Source organism: Meriones unguiculatus, chromosome 21, assembly GCF_030254825.1.
Source record: "Meriones unguiculatus strain TT.TT164.6M chromosome 21, Bangor_MerUng_6.1, whole genome shotgun sequence".
Classification (NCBI taxonomy): Eukaryota; Metazoa; Chordata; class Mammalia; order Rodentia; family Muridae; genus Meriones; species Meriones unguiculatus.
In genome coordinates, this window is record NC_083368.1 from 25,260,729 (window position 1) to 25,279,753 (window position 19,025).

General features: G+C 37.8%; 1 protein-coding gene across 1 annotated transcript in view; it reads right to left on the minus strand.

Annotated features, from left to right (window-relative positions):
* Positions 1 to 1,313: 1,313 nt before the first annotated feature.
* Sema3e (semaphorin 3E) overlaps positions 1,314 to 19,025 on the minus strand; it is a 247,529-nt gene continuing 229,817 nt past the window's right edge. Inside the window, exon 17 of the mRNA XM_060374241.1 lies at positions 1,314 to 5,376. Coding sequence (XP_060230224.1) covers positions 4,924 to 5,376 — 453 coding nt within the window. The 3' untranslated portion in view covers positions 1,314 to 4,923. The remainder of the gene's footprint in view (positions 5,377 to 19,025) is intronic.

Here is a 19,025-nt window from a genome sequence, read left to right on the forward strand (position 1 = left end):
AAATATATGTAGAGCAGTTTAGATGGTCTCATCAAGTAGTACACAGAAAATAGGCCTTGAATCACAGAATGATGCAAATTTAAAACATAGGCCATAAACCAAAAGTTCCCAAAAGACAGAACCTGTGTTGAAGATTCTAAAAGATTGATTAACGGATTAGAGAGTCCATGACAGTGGAGAATGAGAATGGTGCAGGCTGAAACCAATTACTTTGGAGTATCTTTAGCACCCGTGAGAGCTAGCGACTCATTCACTGGCTCTACATGCTGACTCACATCTTTGTGGCTATCGGGTAAGTTCTTTTGGAACATATTAACAGATTTCTACTTGTCACCCAGCTAAAAGCTAAGAATGTCATCAGACCGCACCTGAAACCCATTGCTGGTACTTCCATACTTGTCTGTATTTGTCAGCCAGTTGTTTCCACCAGTGTATTTGAAGAGGGCTTGACTATAAAAACTTTGTGAACCACTGACTCTATTGGTATAGCATGGCATTTGTAGTAACATAAATCCCTATCCCAAGGCAGTGCTCACTCCCATCTGGTTTCAGGACTAACTCCCTCCTATTGCCTTTGAGATGATAGCTGTGCGCTTTCATACTCAAATTACACACTTACCACCATTGCAGTGCCACACCCATTTTCCCATTATTCCTAAACTTGGTGCCAAATTATTTCGAAACTTTAAACCTACCAATAGTACAAAATTTGACCACAAAACAAAACTCTCAAATAGACATTCATTTAACATAAAACTTCATTTAAACAGTCTCTCCCTAGGCTATAAATATAGAGGAGAAGACAGAAATTTGGATTCATTGAAATAGAACTAGAGGTTTGCAACAATCCAACAGTCCCCATCCCCAGCAACACTCAAATAGCTGCTATTTGGGGCATGCTAATTTTCTGTCTCTTATTTGGAGGCTAGAATACTGAATGGGTTTCTGTCTGATGGTTCTAGAAATCTAGCATGACCTCAATAAACTCCACTGTTATTAAAGGAGATTAATGATACTTTTCTTCTTGGAAAAATTGCCAACAACTTCTCAGAAAGAACACTAAATTCTTCTCTAAGTTAAAGAAAGTCCTTCAGCTGGGCATCATAGCTCATGTCAGGTTGGGTATAGAAAATGTGCTTATCTGGAAAAGAACGTAAGGACGGAAGGAAAGGAAGGGAAGAATGAAGGAAGGAAAAAGGAAGAAAGAAAGGGAGGGAGAAAAGGAGTAAGAAAGTAAGGGGAGGAAAGGAAGTAGGAAAGACGTGAGGGGAGGAGGGTGGGAAGGGGAAGAAAGAAGAGAAAATACTTCTCACTTAATGTTTTGAAGAATATTTATTTCTTTTTCATCTAAGCTGAGCGAAATAGAAATTTCATTTAATAGTACAGAATTTGTGTATGTAGGGGGTTGGATCTACATGATAGTCAAGGAGACACACAGTCACTTGTCTCTGTAGCTCAGAACCAGGTGAGAATGAGTTCAGAGCTCATATCAGTAGAAAGAAACAATATGGCACATGCTTTATAAACTCTGCCAGAGACAAAAGATACCAGAGACAAAGACACTCCAATTGTTCTCTAGCTCAGAGCTAAGCCAATTTATGTATAATAAAATCCAGTATGTAAAGTTGTTCTTCCAAGACAATAAGATAACAAAATACCAGTTAAAACAATGCTGCTACAAGTAAAAGAGAGTGTGTGAAGAATATTACAATTATTTCTGATTCAAATAAGCAATTATTGGCCTGAAAAATGAATCATACATTTAAAAGGAACCAGTGACCCCTTTTCATCACAAGTGTGTGACTTTTACCTGGGATATAAAGTATCTATAGAACATTAAGTTCTCCATGTTTGACAGGCTAGAGACACCATTTTTAAGGACAGCGTTTGCTCTTTCTCTCATGCTTAAGACTAACATCGAAAATGATTTGTTATATTGTACAAATTTTACAAATATTCATAATTACTAAGAAGATTTACAAAATCCTATATCCCACAGAGATATCTAGATAGTTAGTAAAAGTGTCCTACTAATCTTGTCAATTGTGGAAAGGAAAGGAAGACACTTAGGGTAAAGTATAGAATAGATAATCACATATTGTATGCATTGAAACTTACAAAACCAATGTAGACTTTTCATCCCCAGCTCTGGATTTATCTGTTTTTCTTTTGTGTTTCTTGATGTTGAAAATTTCTCCCTGAAACAGTCAATATTTAGCGCAAAAGAAGAAAGATAGCAATGCAGAACACTAGACATGGGAAGACTTCTGAAGTCATGACATCTCTTTTAAGCGTGGACTTCCTAATGTGTCTGGATCTGTGGCTAAGTAGGACACATTATGTTGAGGGAGACAGAAACTTGTTTTAAATTATAGCATGAGCTCTGGAGAAGCAGGAGACTGGCTATACAGAAAGGCCTCTTTGGAGCAAGGATGGAAGGTTAGGCTCTTGAGTCAGCTGTGTGTTTTGAGGACACATTTTGTTTGCCAAGGTCATGTCTGGGTGTTTCTTTTTTCAGAGCCCTATAGATATCTCCTCCGAGTTCAAGGCAGGCAGGCATCTCGTTGCCTCTCTCTATGGAATTTGTTTCAAAGGAAAGTATATTTGGATTCTAAACCCAGGTCCAACAAAAGACTAGTGACATTTATGTAGCAAGCTTCAGATTTTCAAAACAGTTACTAGGCTTGTATTTTGTTGGTTTGAACTTTGACAGGGCTTAACGATGTATCTTACCTACGTGGAGGTCTACATGCAAGGGAGGTCAGAAGGAAAGAGGACCCAGGTACATTGGAAACTACTCTCTCTCTCTCTCCCCTGGTTTTCCTAAGCTACTATCATAAACAGATATGTAGGAGGATGTATTATACATGAATATATGTACATATAAATACATATTTATATATAATTTGGTGTTCTCCCTCAGAAGAGGGAGAAGACCCAAGCCCTCAACATTTTATCAAATTTCATTAAATCAATATATTTTTAAAACTCTTCTTGGATTGAACTTATTTTTCCAGAATAGCTTTTGACCTGTTTTATTTTAATTTTACTTTCTGATTAATGTCCTATTTTAATCTTCATGTGCATTCAGTGATAAAACTGAAAAAAAAGTCTTTTGAGTTCTACCTAGCTCACAACAATGATTATTTTCCTCTTTAACTTCCTATCAGTGTATTAAGATTAAAATGCACATATGCATACGTGCTTTACTTTCTTTTGTTATTTGACACGGGTCTAAGAGAAAATCCTCCCCTTATCTCTAACTTGCTTAGTGGAAGAGTCATTGCAAAATTCACATATATTTGTCTGTTCACTTGGAATATTCCAGACATACACTCTCCTTAGGAACTAGTGAGATGTGTTTGTGGTTTCAATTCCCCAGTTTGCATTTCATCCCTTTGTGTTCCTAAAATTCAGTATTCTAAAATTTTTGACTACTACCTTTTTTGCAATTACCTTTTGGTGGACCACAATGATTTCCACTGGATTCTGGGGTCCATAAAATGTGGACATTCATAGGATGTCAATGTTTATTTTTATTTGTTAGATGTTTTAGGAATTCTGGACTTTAAAAGCCTCTGTGGAATACTTATGTACTTACTCATCTTAGAGTGAAAAAGAAAGCCATTAGAAATTCTCAACACTCTATATTCTTAATTATATAGCATACAGAGATAGCAGACATAAATATTTAAATTTAAGTTTGAATAACTATTCATAATTGTTCTTATATACACCCCAATTGCTTTACTCTTATCTAAGTGAAAATCCTCATAAAGCTTATATTTCAGAAAGGTTGCTGCTAACTCTTTAAAATATAAAGAGATAAGATTTCAAGAAACAAACATTCTGAAAAATAGAAATTTTGGTAATATTTATAAGACAAAGATAATGATTCTCTGAAGATGTCAGTAGTAAAATGAATCCAAACAGCAAATATAAAACAGGAAGACTTTGTTTCTAAGAGAAAATGCTTTGATAATTTCTTTACAGGTAAAACATACTTCGAGAGTGTTTTTATTTTATTTTAGTCTCAGGGAAGGTTTGAAAGCCTACCTTTTAAAGCTCGAATTCTGTTAATATCTTCACTGCGTTGAAAAGTCATTACTTTTTTTAATTGAGTCTTCTGAAAATAAACTAGATGATTCTGCTCACGTAATTTATTTTCAAACGTTTGCAAGGCAATCATGGAAACAGCACTATGAGAGACAATGCCTTCTTCTACCACAAGAGGGCAGCACAGACCTTCTGATTAGAAATCTGTCATGCTTTGACACTTTTTAAAAATATCTGAGATGTTACCTTCCTTCCTTCCACACTGAAGTGAAACTTAAAGGATATGCCTTGTTTATAAAACAGAAATATTTTAAACATAGTTCAGTGAGTGTTTCATGAAGGAAACAAGCCTTAGGATGGGTGGGTCGCAGGTTTATTTTATGGTTAGTTAATAGGAACCACAACACAACTACTTAAAACTCAAGGCTTTAAATAAAAAAACGTGAGAATCCTAAAGTGTTTGCTATTCTGTGCACTTTACCTCGTGGTTGCAAGGAAAACTCCGGAAAGACAGAGCTGATTTAGCTTTACTTTTTTTTTTTTCCTCTCGATTATGAAAATCTGTAACGTTTACTTTAATGTTATAATCAGAACACCTATCCCAATGGAGAAGCAATTTCCCTGAAAAGCAAACTCAGAATCGCGGCCACGGTCGCGTGTTGAAGCATACGACGTGGGGCCTTTTAAGCGAAAACTCTCGTTTTTTAAGCACGAGCGAGCGCGGTGAGGGGTTTGCACGGTCGGGTGAGGATGCAGAATAACTTAGAACACCTTTCCCGCCTCTCGGTCCCACAGGAAGCGCCCGGAGGAACCGGAAAGGCGTGGCCTGTAACTGTTTCCGCTCGCTGCGGCCGGCGGAGGGCGTCCTCAGGACAGCAGCGTGTGCCGGGGCAGGCGGAAGTGCTCGGGCTTGGGGCGGAGCCTCTTCTCCTGCGGGTTGGCGTACTTCCACTTGGAGGGAGACATCTTGAGCTTTTTCCTCTTCTTCTCCGTGCACCACACCTTCTCGCAGTATTCTTCCACTCTCTGGAAGTTGCTGTAGCCGATCAGCTGCAAGAACTCCTTGTACCAGGGTTTCGTCCCCTGAGGCAGGCCGCTGAGGGGAGGGCAGGGCATCTTGTGATGCCTCTCCTCCTCGTGGTCCCTGTGGAACATCCCCTCCACTTTCTGCTCCTCCACCACCTCCAAGGTGATCTTCCGCACCGTGTGGACAAAGCTATGCTCTACCGTCTGGCAAAAATAGGTCCCAGCGTCCGACTTGCGCACTCTGAGGAAGAGTAAACCCAAGTCCATCTTCACCACTCTGTCGTCCGCCTTCACCTGGACCGCCGGAAACAAACAAGAAATACGTAAGTGAGTGGCGAAGGAGTATTGCACAGTCCAGAAAACATCAATCTGTGTCCCTTCCATTCCTCCCCCCCCCTTCATGATCACAACATACATCACGACGGCTCGCAGATGCACCGAGTAATTGAATGAGTCCTATACTTATTTAAACTCGAAGCTACATTTATCAACAACGTGGAGGTCATTTCCCACCAGTACATTAAAGAGCCAAGCTCATGCGACGGAGAGAGCTTTCTCCCTAATGAATCTCAGTATCAGCATAGCAGTTGACATTAATTAAAGTGGAGAGATTTGCCTCATTTTTTAAAACATGTTTGCTTGGCGGGACACAGTCAAAAACACTTCCCAGGTTCTCCGTGGGATTCTGTGGTTCAGATAGTCATGACCGAATGTTTCTGCAGGGCTCTGTTTAAATGGCAGGATTCTTTCATTGACTGTCTCTTCTTCTTAAACCACTCATAGAAATCATTCAGTGAATATCGTGAAATTCCTATAAGACTGTTTATTAACAACTCTTGAAAGCAAAAAATGAAATCCAAATTCCATTGCAAAGGAACTTATGGAACTTATAGTTTAGGGTAAGTTTTAAGATATGCTTAATGACCAAATAACACCTTTTTATGCTTTGTGCATACTTAACTATGTTTATCATTTCTATAAATAGATACATATAATTCAGAAAAAAAAGCCAGAGGAAGGCTTTCAGTGGGTAGGTCATACAATGTCACCAAATTACTGAGCATATATGATTTGATAGCAGGCAAAACTCTCTTCAAACCTAACTCACGACTGAAGGCCTTTAATGCTTATATTCTGCCTTACTTTTCTTCATAAAAGTGGAAATAAACTAGTAAGTTGAAAGAGTGCTGTGAAGGTTGTGTGGAGTGGCAAAGTCAAGGACACTCTATACCATGCTGTCCATAGTTACCGCTTCCCTACCTTACATGGACAGATGCTCCTAGGTAAGGGGACATAGGTGCTCTGTGATGTCTATGATTTTTATGAATTTGGCAATTCGGGCTAAACTGGAAGACTTCCCTGTGATAGAACCAAACTGAACGCTGTTTTCATCTTCAGTGATAAAAAAATGAGTTGCAGAGGCTACAATCACTATAGTTATGATTATTTGTAGCCCAGTAGAAGGTCCTGGCAGAGCTGCTAGGCTCACTTCATCCCAACCTTGATCAGTGTGACATGGTAGAATACTCCAGAGTGAAAAGCAACATGGTGTTGGTACGTTAATCAGAAATTCCACCCTTCCAGCATACGGAAATTTTAAGTCATGAGGCTTTAAATTGGAAAGTCTTTCCAGTCATGTAGAGCAAATTAGAGGTTTCAAAATGGAACAGTTGGGACAAAAGAGGCTCAATATCAAAAGAGAATCAATACCTAATTCTCATCATTAGGCAGGACTAGGCTCTGGTAGGAATAACGCAGCTGCCACTAGCTCAAGGAGTCCTATGAGGCACTGGAAGGCCCTCTAGCCAAATGTGTCTTTTCTGCATATGAACAGACTTGTAGTGATGGCTAGTGACAAGGATATTCTTATATGATATGGCTAATGTCCACTTATAAGTGGGTATATGCCATGCATGTCTCTCTGCTTCTGGGTTACCTCACGCAGGATGATCTTAAGACAGTAACGGAGGAAGACTTCCTCTATCAGTGGACTGGGAAAGAAGGATAGGGGAGGAAGAGGGAGGGAGTGTGAAACCAGAAGGAAATGAGGGAGGGAGCTACAACTGGGATACTAAATGAATAAATTGTAAATAATAGTATTTTATATTTGTGGTTGTGAGCCTAGCCTTTAACGGTTGAGCCATTTCTCCAGCCCAATAATATTTTGAAAAGCAAAAGGAATATTCTTCGCACTGCCCCAGCCTATTGACTTTTTTAAGTTATTTTTTCATTAGCATTGAGACAGGAAATTAATATCATGTTAATTTTGTTTATCTTTTAAGATTGATGTATGTTTATGAGTGCTCTATCTTCATGTACATCTGCACGCCAGAAGAGGGTATCAGATCCCATTGTAGATGACAGTGAGCCACCGTGTGGTTGCCAGGAATTGAACTCAGGACCTTTAGAAGAGCAGCCAGTGCTCTTAACCGCTCTGTGGCTGTGTGTGTGTGTGTGTGTGTGGCTGTGTGTTACAGATGCTATTATCCTATCCAGATGCACTTTTTAGTTCTTTTTTTATCAGATTTCCTAGTTTTTCAAAGTAATATTTTTATGTGCTTGTGACCTTTCTTTGTTTCAGCCAGTTTCCCTAAAATGGGATATATTTTAAATAGACATTCCATTGTCTTTTTATTAATTTAAATAATACTAAGATTTACATTAGTATTTTATAGCTACGATTCACTCATTTTTCTACTGAAACTGCCCCCTCCATTTGCTACCATTCCTAGTTCTAATAATTATATTATCATTCTGGCACTTGCATACTCTCCTGATGAGTATTTATATTTATGTATTTATCAACTACACATTATCTATCTATCTATCTATGTATTTATCAACTACACATTATCTATCTATCCATCCATCCATCCATCCACCGTCATAGACAACTGGTCACAAATCCTTATCAACATTTCCTCAGTGGTGACCCAGTGAAATGTGCTTTGCTCTCATTGTTTTTGTTTCAGGGTTAGACCCCACACTTATCTCTCTGATCTGGTCTCACGTCAGACTTCCCATATCTCCCATCTCTCCATCCCTTCTATCATATCATCCTTAACAGTGTTTTGGAAGCTCTGTCCTCTTCACTGAGTAGGATTTTCTGTCTCTTTAATCTCATCCCGGCAAATGATGGGATTTGCATACATCTTTGTCCTTTATCACAGCATCTCTCTTCTTTACCATCATTTTACCTCTTCACCTCCTCTCTACAATATATCATAGAGGTTTTTTTTGGGGGGGTGACTTTCCCCCTTTCATTAACAAACTAGTATTGATCCACTTTTCTTTAGAGCTTTTCTCTGATCCTGAACTGTGGATTTACTTAGATGTCTTTCGCTTGTGCGAGTAGACATGAGTTGCTCATGTGACCAGCGTGACATGTTCTTTCTCACAGCAGGGTCAGCGGAACTGGGACATTTGTGGAGGTCAGTGACGAAAGTTACTGTGTTTGCTATTCCAATAGCCAAAACAAACTTACAAGCTATATTTCCTATATGGAAGATGAAGCACAGAGTTAGTATTTGTGTTTACCATAAAATGTGAATCATTTTCAAAATGTTAATGTTTCCCAGATGCTGAGAGAAGCAAACATGAGTTCAGGACACCAGTGCTATGTCCCAGTCAAATGAGCCCAAGCAGCATCCCTATGCAGTGCAATGGAGAAAAGGCATTGGAAACACTTGGATTAAGTGTTGGGATTTTAAATTATTATATGACACGCAGAGGAATAGACAAAAAGTTACACATACACACACACAAACACACTACAGTTATTGTCATACATTATCTTACGGAGAAAACTATGTCACTGAAAAAATAATCATATTAAATACTAATTTTAAGGGTATGCAGGCTTTTAAATATTTGATTTGTAAATTTTTCAACCATATTATAAGGTTTAATTCAAATATTAAGAGATCATATATGAGTTAAAACTACCAGGATACAAATGCATGCATTTTTCCATTCTTCTAAATATCTGATAAACCCTTTAATATGTGTCATAGTTTAAGCAGACACTTTATCTTTGAGGGAGGTGATAGGGACATCCAGAATATTAAAAGAACCAACTATTTCCTTCCATAATTATGTCTACTGCCATACCTGGTACTATCACCTTGTTTTCTTTTCAAGCTTATGTATGTATGTATGTGTATATATGTATGTATATACATATTTATTTATTTATTTATTTATTTATTGTGTGTGTGCATGTGTAAGCACAAGCAAGTGCAGCACGTGTGCCATGGTATGCATGTGGAAGTCAGAGGAGTGGATTCTATCTTCCCAGTATGTGTGCCCCACGAGCAAACTCTACATCCTTGGCAACATGAGCCTTTACTCACTGTAAATTTCATATGCCAACAAGATGATTCCTTTGGGGTGAGGCCTCCTAACCTTTTTTCCATCTTCTATTCTGTTTTATTCTTTCTTTTCTTTAGTGAATCCTTTTCTATTGTATGCCAGTGTATTTAATTCTTTTGTCCTAGGTTTGAACTTCATTTTCTTCATAATATCTCCCTTAATGTCCATAAGCTTTCATGTCTTTGTGCAACTCAACATCACTGGTGTTTGTAGCACACAAGATGTATAACATCTTCTTGAAGTCAACTTCTTGAATACAACTTTCTTCTCCTTAATAAAGTGAAGAAAAGTGGGTACTATATTTTTCAGGTGTCATTACATAACAAGTACAGGGTTCTAATATCATGAAAGCAAAAGCATATCAAATCGCTCTCTGTGTGCAAACACCCAAGGAAATGTGGATCCAAGATTCACATTTGCACGACCTACCTAATAGTGATTTGAACAGTAAGGAAGACAACATGATTCTGGGAGCAGTCAGTGACTCAGGAAAGACAACTGTTATACATATGTGTAATGAAGGTATAGGACATTGCCTTCATTGGAAAAAAAAAAAAAAACACAAACATGTGCCTACAAACACCTGCAGTGAGCACCATCAGCTGTTTCCCTCCTGTCTCCCGTGAGAATGACATATGAGGAAGTAAAAAATGTGCAGCGCATTGTCTAGCATATATTCATTTATCTATTGAAAATAAACAAAGTGAAATCTAAACCTATGTTCACTGTAATTAGGGGTATATTTTGCTTAATTTTTGATGTATAATATTATAAGGCAGTATTTCTTTCATAACCAGCCATTCAAGCTTGAGAACTACATTATAGACATGTGGAATCCAGATCTTGTCATGACCAGTTACCATGACAGTTACCATGGGAATGGTCCTAGATCAGTCATTTGCTCAACAGAAAAGAGTCTATTCTCACCATTTTGTTTGCCCTGTCTGGTTTCAGTAAATTCATATTTTATCCTCAGGAATAAGTGGCATTTTTACTCCCTGTATCCATTATGTAAGTTTGATGGCCTTAAAAGTTGGCTGTGTCTTCTGTGGGTGATGGCTAACTAAAAACAAACTTGACTTAGAAATTTGTATTTGCATTTCTTCCATGATTTAATCCTTCCACTTTAGTTAACTTGGGTACCTCCAACATCAAACCCTGATTACAGGATGTTTTCACACAGCTGTGATTTTTCTATGTCTGCAGTCCAGATTTCTGTGGTCAAGAAGATGGTCCATAACAAAACATTCTACCCAGTAGTCTTCTGAGCAAACTATATAAACACAGAATTTCTTACTAAAAATGGTTTTAATATTCTTCACTATAAAGATTGACTCAGGATGTATCATAACATCAAATAAAAATGTAATTGCACCAGGAACTGTGCCCATCTGAGCGCTGGTCAGGGGGAAGCGGTGGTTCCCATGTGCACTAGCTACATGAATGCGTGCTTTGTACTGGAAAGTGACAGACATAGGTCTTGAATTGATTTAATGCAGACTACATCTTAACAAAATACCAAATTCAATTTTGTCAAAAATAAAGACTAACAGCCTATTATTTTATTTATCTGACCCGTGTTTGACATAAACAGTGGTTGACTTATGGAAAAAAATACGTCTGACAAGATAAAAGTAAATTTTGCTTTCACGAAATTATGTCATAATGCAACCTAGTGTATGACAGAGATGATTGCCAGCTAGAGAGTGAACTGCATATTGTCTGCTTGGGGAAGTCCAGCACTATACAGGGAACAGATGTCAAAAGGGGAAGTTTTCCTAACAGAAGAAAACACTGAAGACCATCATGAATAAGAATTCAAATTTAAGTGGCCAACATATTTAAAATAACCAGGACAGGCAAAATGGCTCAAGAGAAATGAAATTCTTGCCAGGAAAGACTGATGGCCTTAGTTTGGTCATTGCAACCCAAGGTAGAAGGAGACAACTGACATCTCATTCACACATACACACCATACTACCACACAGTGTACACACAGACACACCCATGCACATGCATGAACGCCCACACACAAAGGCACATACTCACAAGCACGCATGCACACACATGCACACATGTGCACTCGTGCATTTCCACTAGCAATAGTCACAGAAAGGAACAATGCTGACAAACTCACACTTGGTCCTATCAGAGTTATCTGTAGGAATGACTGTTAGTAAATCAATAGATATTACAATGGGTCTGTATTTGCAGTATATTCATGCTCTACCAGAATAAAAGAGGATTATCTTGTATCAAGGATACTGAAAACTGTGGGGTAGAGTTTGAAAGGAAATAAAAAGACACATGCAACAATTTACAGCTTATTCAAATCTACGATATTATATAGCTATTTATTATGCAAATTCAGAATCGGATTGATTTCAGTTATTTCAGTGGGCACACTGGAAAGAAGGCAGGAGGGTGATGAAAAGTAGTCCAGGAACTGTGAAACCAAACAAACAAATTTTGAAGGCAAATCATGCCATTTGTCAATAGTTAATCAGGATTAACTAAAGTATCTCACTGACGTAAAAAACAAGAATGAGAACAAGAGAGACAAAGAATAGAAACTCTAGGGTTTTCTCTTTGTAATTAGTAATTTGCTTTTGCAAACAAATGGACTAAACTGGTTTCTGAGACCCCGGCATACATAATCATAGCTTCTCGGGCATTTAGAAAGTCTGATCAAAACTGCGCAGAGACAAGAATATCAGAATGGAAGAAAAGCAAGAGGAGAGAAGTGAAAGTTCAAATACAGAAATGCTCTCCATAAGGGACCATACAACTGTCCTAAAAGTGCAGCTTAACCCTAGCATTACTAATGGCCAAAGGAACAAGGAACGATGAACAAGTCTAAGGTTTAAAATATCTCTAAAACATACTTTTAAAATTACCCCTGTGGGATGTGCCTCTTTCCTGGAACTGAGTCCTGTGGGTATTTCCCCTACATCTCATGAAATGAGAGACATGGCAGAAAGCAGCAGTAAATACATGATTTCTTTTAGGCAATTATCTCAGTGCAGACGAAGGAGATAGCCAAAGGCAGTTCAACAGAAGCTGTTCTATCTAGATCAAAACACGTGCTCACGCGCACAGCTCTCTGCTGGCTTATCTCCACATGGGTTTGATTTTCTAGACAATGTGAGCCATGTCCCGGAACAGAAGCAGTCAGAAAATGAAGATACTCTCGGAACACTTCGCTATTCCCATCTGTCTTCAGAGGGCTTGCTATGTGGGCATGTTTGTTGCTTTTATCAAAAGCCTGAAAATACTGATGTCAGAGGGAGAAAATACCCATATGCACCTGCTTCTAAAACAAGAAGATATAGTTCATGTCCAAAGAATCTCAGTCTTATCTTGGAAAATTAGGGGAAGAGATATATCCAACAACGTTCTAGGTTCATTGATATTTTAAAGAGACTCTAACCTCCATTCATGGTACAGGGACTGTGTGGTCTTTAGCTTTTCATCAAAGTGAGCAAGCTAAATGACTGTCTGGGAACCAAAAAGCAGTTGGGACATTTGATATTATGTAGTTTTCTTTTCCACTGAATCTGAAGGTCTGAATGTTTACTGACTGTAAAACATCATTATTTTTTAAAAGAAATGAACACTTTAATGGGCTAAAAGAGAAACATCAAATTTACTGAACAGATGTTTCAAATGAGGCAATACTTCACACCCTTTGTGTTGTGAAAACACGAAAAAACAAACACGGGGTGGAAGCATACCCCATGCTTTTCTGTGATATGTGTAAAGAGGACAGACAGACATAGCTGTCTTTGATCCCTTACATTTATTTTAGATCTATTTATTTATTTATTTATACATTTTTCTGCCTTCATTGTGTGCCAGCACATCAGAAGAGAGTACCAGATCTCATTATAGATGGTTGTGAGCCACCATGTGGTTGCTGGCAATTGAACTCAGCACCTTTGGAAGAACAGACAGTGCTCTTAACCACTGAGCCATTTCTCCAGCCCCCAATCCCTTACATTTCTTGACCTGGGTTAGTATTGATGAAGGCCAGAGGAATGAGTTATGTAGCAAACAAGATAGTAGATAAAAAAAATGGCATCTTACTCTGTAACTGTTTTACTTCCGATGATACAGCTCTAATATCAAAGGTGCAGCTTGTATCCATGTTTTCACAGGAGCAGCCATCTCTAAGGGCCTTAATGTATACAGTTAATGCAGAAGCAGGGAACTCCTATGGTAGGTGGAAGGAGAGGCTGGTCGCTGGGTTATGCATGACTATTCCATTTTCCAGTAGGATTTAAGTGACTTTGATGAAGTTGTATGGCTTAGTGGGAGGACTAAATGTAGACTTAAAGAAATTATAACTTTGATGATGATATTTAAGAAAAACTAGGAATAAGTTGCAATCTAAGATTTGGGGCTGATGTCATTTTGTGCATTCTCTTGAAATTTTCATAGTAAATGGGCATATTTGCACATGTCTAAAGGCTGGAAATGCTCACAATATGCTACACTGAAGTCAGATCATTTTTTAAACATACTAACATGCATTTCCCTTTAAGTTGAAAATCCCCCACTGTAGGAGAATATGATTTCTTTGTGTTCACCAAAGGAGAGATTGTATGAAGTGTTGCATTGATCTTGTGGAGCATGTGCTCGTTTTTCTGCTGTGCACCATACTGGAAAGAGAATGAGCTTATATATTACATCTTCAGGTGGCTCCCTAATTTCCCCACAGGAAATTTATGACACTGATTCAATTCATGACTAAAACACAATCTTCTTGCCATATGATAAGGATATTGTATGACTAAAGACCAAAGTCCAGAAGATTATACTTTGAAGAAGTTCTTCAGGCTATTGCTTCACTATTAGTGAGAATTCATTGTGGTGACATTTTAGTGCTCACAGCATAGTGAAAAGCAGGGGTTTTTTTTTTGTTTGTTTGTTTGTTTGTTTTGTTTTTTTCCTAAGAGGTTGTTTTCTTCAAAACACAGGGGTGACTTTCACAATGGTACTAAATGGTAATATTCCAGTATATAAGACTTTTCATCAAGCCTTTAAATCTAGGGTCAGAACACTTTTCCTTAAAGGACTATAGCAAATACTTTGTTCCTTGTGATCATGGTCTCTGTCATCACTATTGAATTAATACGCATATAAATCTTAGCTATTAATGCATGTTAAAATATCTCCCATTTACTGATTTTTAGAATATAATGTTTGCATTTCAAAGAAAGAAATACTTTAATTGTACAGCTAAATATTTTAACAAGAAATACTTTCCCCCTAATGATGTTAGGACTGAGAATTGCAATTATTTGGGGGCCTTATCACCCAGGTGTGTAAAATCATATAAATCAGGAATTCGTAAATGAGAGAGTACTGGTGATTTAGATTTCCTTATAAAAGCATTTTTCTTTTTGCAACCCTAAGAAAAATAGCAATTTACATCCTCTTTGGGTAAAGTTTTTTCTATTATCTTTAATGAAAATGGCATGCAAAAATGTATGTGCTCACCAAATTTAACTAATGACAACAGACCATTAGACCATCTATCCCTCATCTGTGGATGAAATCACACTATCAACTCAAATCACTGATTGCTTTCCCCACTACCCAGAGGAAGAGACATTTTGTTTTCTGTCCTCTTGTTGCTGAGCCTAGCCTTTAATGGAGGAGCCTCTCTCCAGCCCAATCTTTGCTTCTTTTAGAATCCAACCTGTCACCTTTCTCTGATCAGATTCTCTCACACATGTTCTTTATCGTGCTTCACCAATTAGCTATGCACCCCCTCTGGCTACTTCCTTTCAACTTTAAACAGACCCAAGTCCCATATTTCAAAAGAAAGAAACTAAAACTCATGGTTACCCTGCCTCCCTGTTCCTCTCTCTCACACACATCTTAGATTTTGGTACAGACCACTGCACTGACTGTGCCCATAACCTTATTGCCTGATGGCCTCTTCCGTGGCTATCGCACTGCACCGTTCCTGTTAGAAACTGTGTATGTGTTTTGTTTTTTTGCATTTTGCAAAGGATGTTCCTGATTACCATATCTTACCCACTTTCTCCTCATAGGTTCTATTATGCCCCTGTCTGACCCTTCTGTCTCTAATTACTTAAGCTAATCTAGTCTAAAAATACTGACAACTTAATTTCGTCTCCACATTGTATATAATAGCACTTACTTTTTCAGAGAAATATTGCAAGTTTGATGTAGGTAACTATGTCTAAAACTCTCAGAACAGTGCAGAGCAAACAGCAAGCACTGAATGAATGATAACTATAATCATTACTTCTTTTCTATTTCATTTGGACTTGGTCATCTTATTTTTCTCCCAAATGTGGTTTTCCTTTGTTCAGAGCTTTAGCTCCCTCAGTTCTTAATTATCCACTGTCCAGGGTAAGCTATATAAAGGGAGGTAGCCCCATTCTCTGTCCCACTCCTTCCTAAACTGATACCTGAGTGTCCTCAAAACACAGTAACTTCACAGCCCATGTGCTTTCACAGAAGCAGCCCACTTTCTCTGTGATTCACTTTCTTTACCTAAAAGGGTCCATCACCAAACTACTGTAGGGGATAAAAGTATTAACAGACATAAAATGCTTAGGATGGTGAAAAGCACACAAGTTCAGAAGATACAGCAACTTATGGCAATGTGGGAGCCCTCTTTAACCAAAAGACAAAGAGTAGAAGACTTGGAAGTCACACAGAGAATGAAAACCCACTGCTGCATATACTATATAACAATGTTTCCTGATACCAGAGCTTAGAGTGGAGAAAGGTTAAACGATGGCAAGGCTCTTAGGTACTTAAACATGAAGAATAATGGCTTTGTCAGCGAAGCTGAAGCAGCCCACTCAAGTGTTCGTAGGGATTACGCTGGCAGATGCCAAATGTCTGAACTCCAGCTATGAGACGTTTTCCACTTGCTCTTCATCCCCAAGCATCCGAAACTGTATTTATATTCTGATTTCAGAAGGTTGTGTCATTTTGCAGAAGAACATTTAGTCGAACAAGCTCTGGTCCTGAGTTTATTTTATTAGGTGTGAGTTATTACACATTCTGGGTTTCAATTACTTTGATTATAAACTATGTTTGAGAATGGTTGTTGTAGACTATACAGTTCTCAATACTCAGACAACGAAGACTATAAACTAACATTGGGTCAGGACTTCTTGAGTTTAAACATTGGGTATGCCACTGGCTGTGCATCAGCTGTAGTTCATTCAACCTCAGTTTCTGTATGTGTAAGCATTGAATAATCATGTCCACTGTTGAGTTGAGAAATCTAGCAATGACAAAAAAGGCACCTAGCACAGTCCTCTGTGTAGTAGGTTTGCAATAAGGATTAACTTTTATCAAAAGCACTCTAGGGCTCTTTTCCTTAGGAAATCACAATGTTACATCTCGCAATCAATGTATTTAACTTATTCATTGAATATTTAATATGCTTACAGTAACTATTAAAAAACATAGTTAACTATAGAAAATGTCCTGTAATAAGTACTTAGAAAAGCAGGCTTTAATATTTAAAGATCTAATAAAATATGTCTACATTATTTCCACATGGCAAAGAAACTATAAGATGCATGTTTGCAAAAAAGGCTGGTATCCAGAATTTAGAAGGCAGACAAATGAGATTTTAGATGCTGTATGGCAATTCAGGAGCATACTACTAAAAAATAATATGATCAAATATTTTAGCCATATTAATAATCATTTATAAATATTACTGCAAGATTCAGAATAACAAGTATCTATAGACACTTGAAAAGGCATGATTGTTAGAATCAGAGATTTCAGTTGAGTAGAAGGAAAGGGTTTGTACCCTTGGCTGCCAAGTTAGTGACTTCTTCCAGTTTATGAAGTGAGGAATAAATTTTGATTGTTATTGCCAGGAATACTATGCACAGCATCCTCATAGGAGCTCAGAATTTGACTAAGCAAAATTAAACATCCTTCATTATGGTCTACATTTGGCAATATGATTACTATGTCTCAAAGTAAATGAGATATAGAAATGATAATGAATGCAAAATGTTAGTTAAATGAAACTGAGGACTTACTTTCTAAACCATTCTGCTTTCAGTACAGAATTTATACATTTGGCCTCTGGTGAAGTTTTGTTTTGGTTTAGCTTGTGAATAATTAAATGTATATATTGCTATATCTATGGAAACCATTAATTATCTGACTGTCCCATGATTTTCATACAGTGAGTAAATTCAGAATTCCATATATCAGTTAGGAAAATTGGAATGCAGTTGGAAAGAAGGTAGGCAAAATCAGCAAGATGGGAACGAAGCTCAGAGTTGAGCACTGATGGACGCGCCATGTTGGAATGACTTCCAAATGAGGCAGATTACAGTGAGTTCCAAATGAGAAACAGAGCTCACTGAGTGAAGAAATCTATTGATGAAAGAATTACTTCTGTCTTCCGAAGCCCTTTGACTGAACGAACCGTGGAGTATTCCCAGGTCCCTTCTGCCAAGTATTATGGTGGAATTTAAAAAGCCATTTTATCTCACATTTGAGAAGTGGAAATAGACTGGCAATAAATAAACACTTTAATTCAGTGTGGAATGCTGCATTAGCTTTCCATATGTATATACTGTTACGGTGCCATAAAAATTTAGAAGAGTTTTTCTTTCCTGATAAATATCCATATTATCCCTAAGCCTTAGCATGTTGAAGCTCTTCTTAATTATTTTTTTGTTTTTAACTTTTTAATCATACAATATATTTTGATTATGTTTTTCAACTCACCCCAGTCCTCCCTACCTCCCTACCCACCCAACAATATTCCCGCTCTCTCTCTCTCTCTCAAAAAGAAAGAAACCACACACACACAAATAAAAAAAACTACAGTTAAGAAAACTGGCAAAACAATGCCGGACATGATGGCTCATGTCTTTAATCCTAGTGCTATGGAGGCAGAGGCAGATGAATCTCTGATATCTAGGCCAGGCTGGTTTACAGAGAAAATTCAAGGACAGCTAGGGCTACATAGAGAAATACTATATGAAAACAAAGAAAAATAAAAACTGAAACAAAAAGCCCACAAAAACAAAAACAGAAAACAAAAAAATAAACCTGGGTTTGGGTTTGTGTTGGCCAAGCACCCCTGGACATGGGGCCTTCCTGGGGTGTGCTTGATATACCCATGATACGTCATCAGAGGAAACTGAGTTTTCGTCTGTTTTCCTCTGTCAGTAATTCTCAAACAGCTTCTTGATTAGGAGTGTGTCTGTGTCCATGTCCCCGTTCAGTGCTGGGACTCCGACTGGCTTGAACATGTACAAGTCTTATCTAATGAATAATACTGAGGGAACACAGAATTTATAAATTTTATCTCCTCTAACATTTTTAGTTTCACAAAAGACTAAAAAGAAATAATTTGCGTGTGTGTGTGTGTGTGTGGAGGGGGGGGATTGGTAATTTTGACTTGAGGGACAGATTTAATCTCCAGTAAAAATAAAAACAAACAAATAAATGAATAGGTAAATAAGTAAATAAATAAACAAAGCCGTCATTTCTATTGATCATCTACGAGTCATGCGCTTATAGCTCTCCTCTGTGCACAA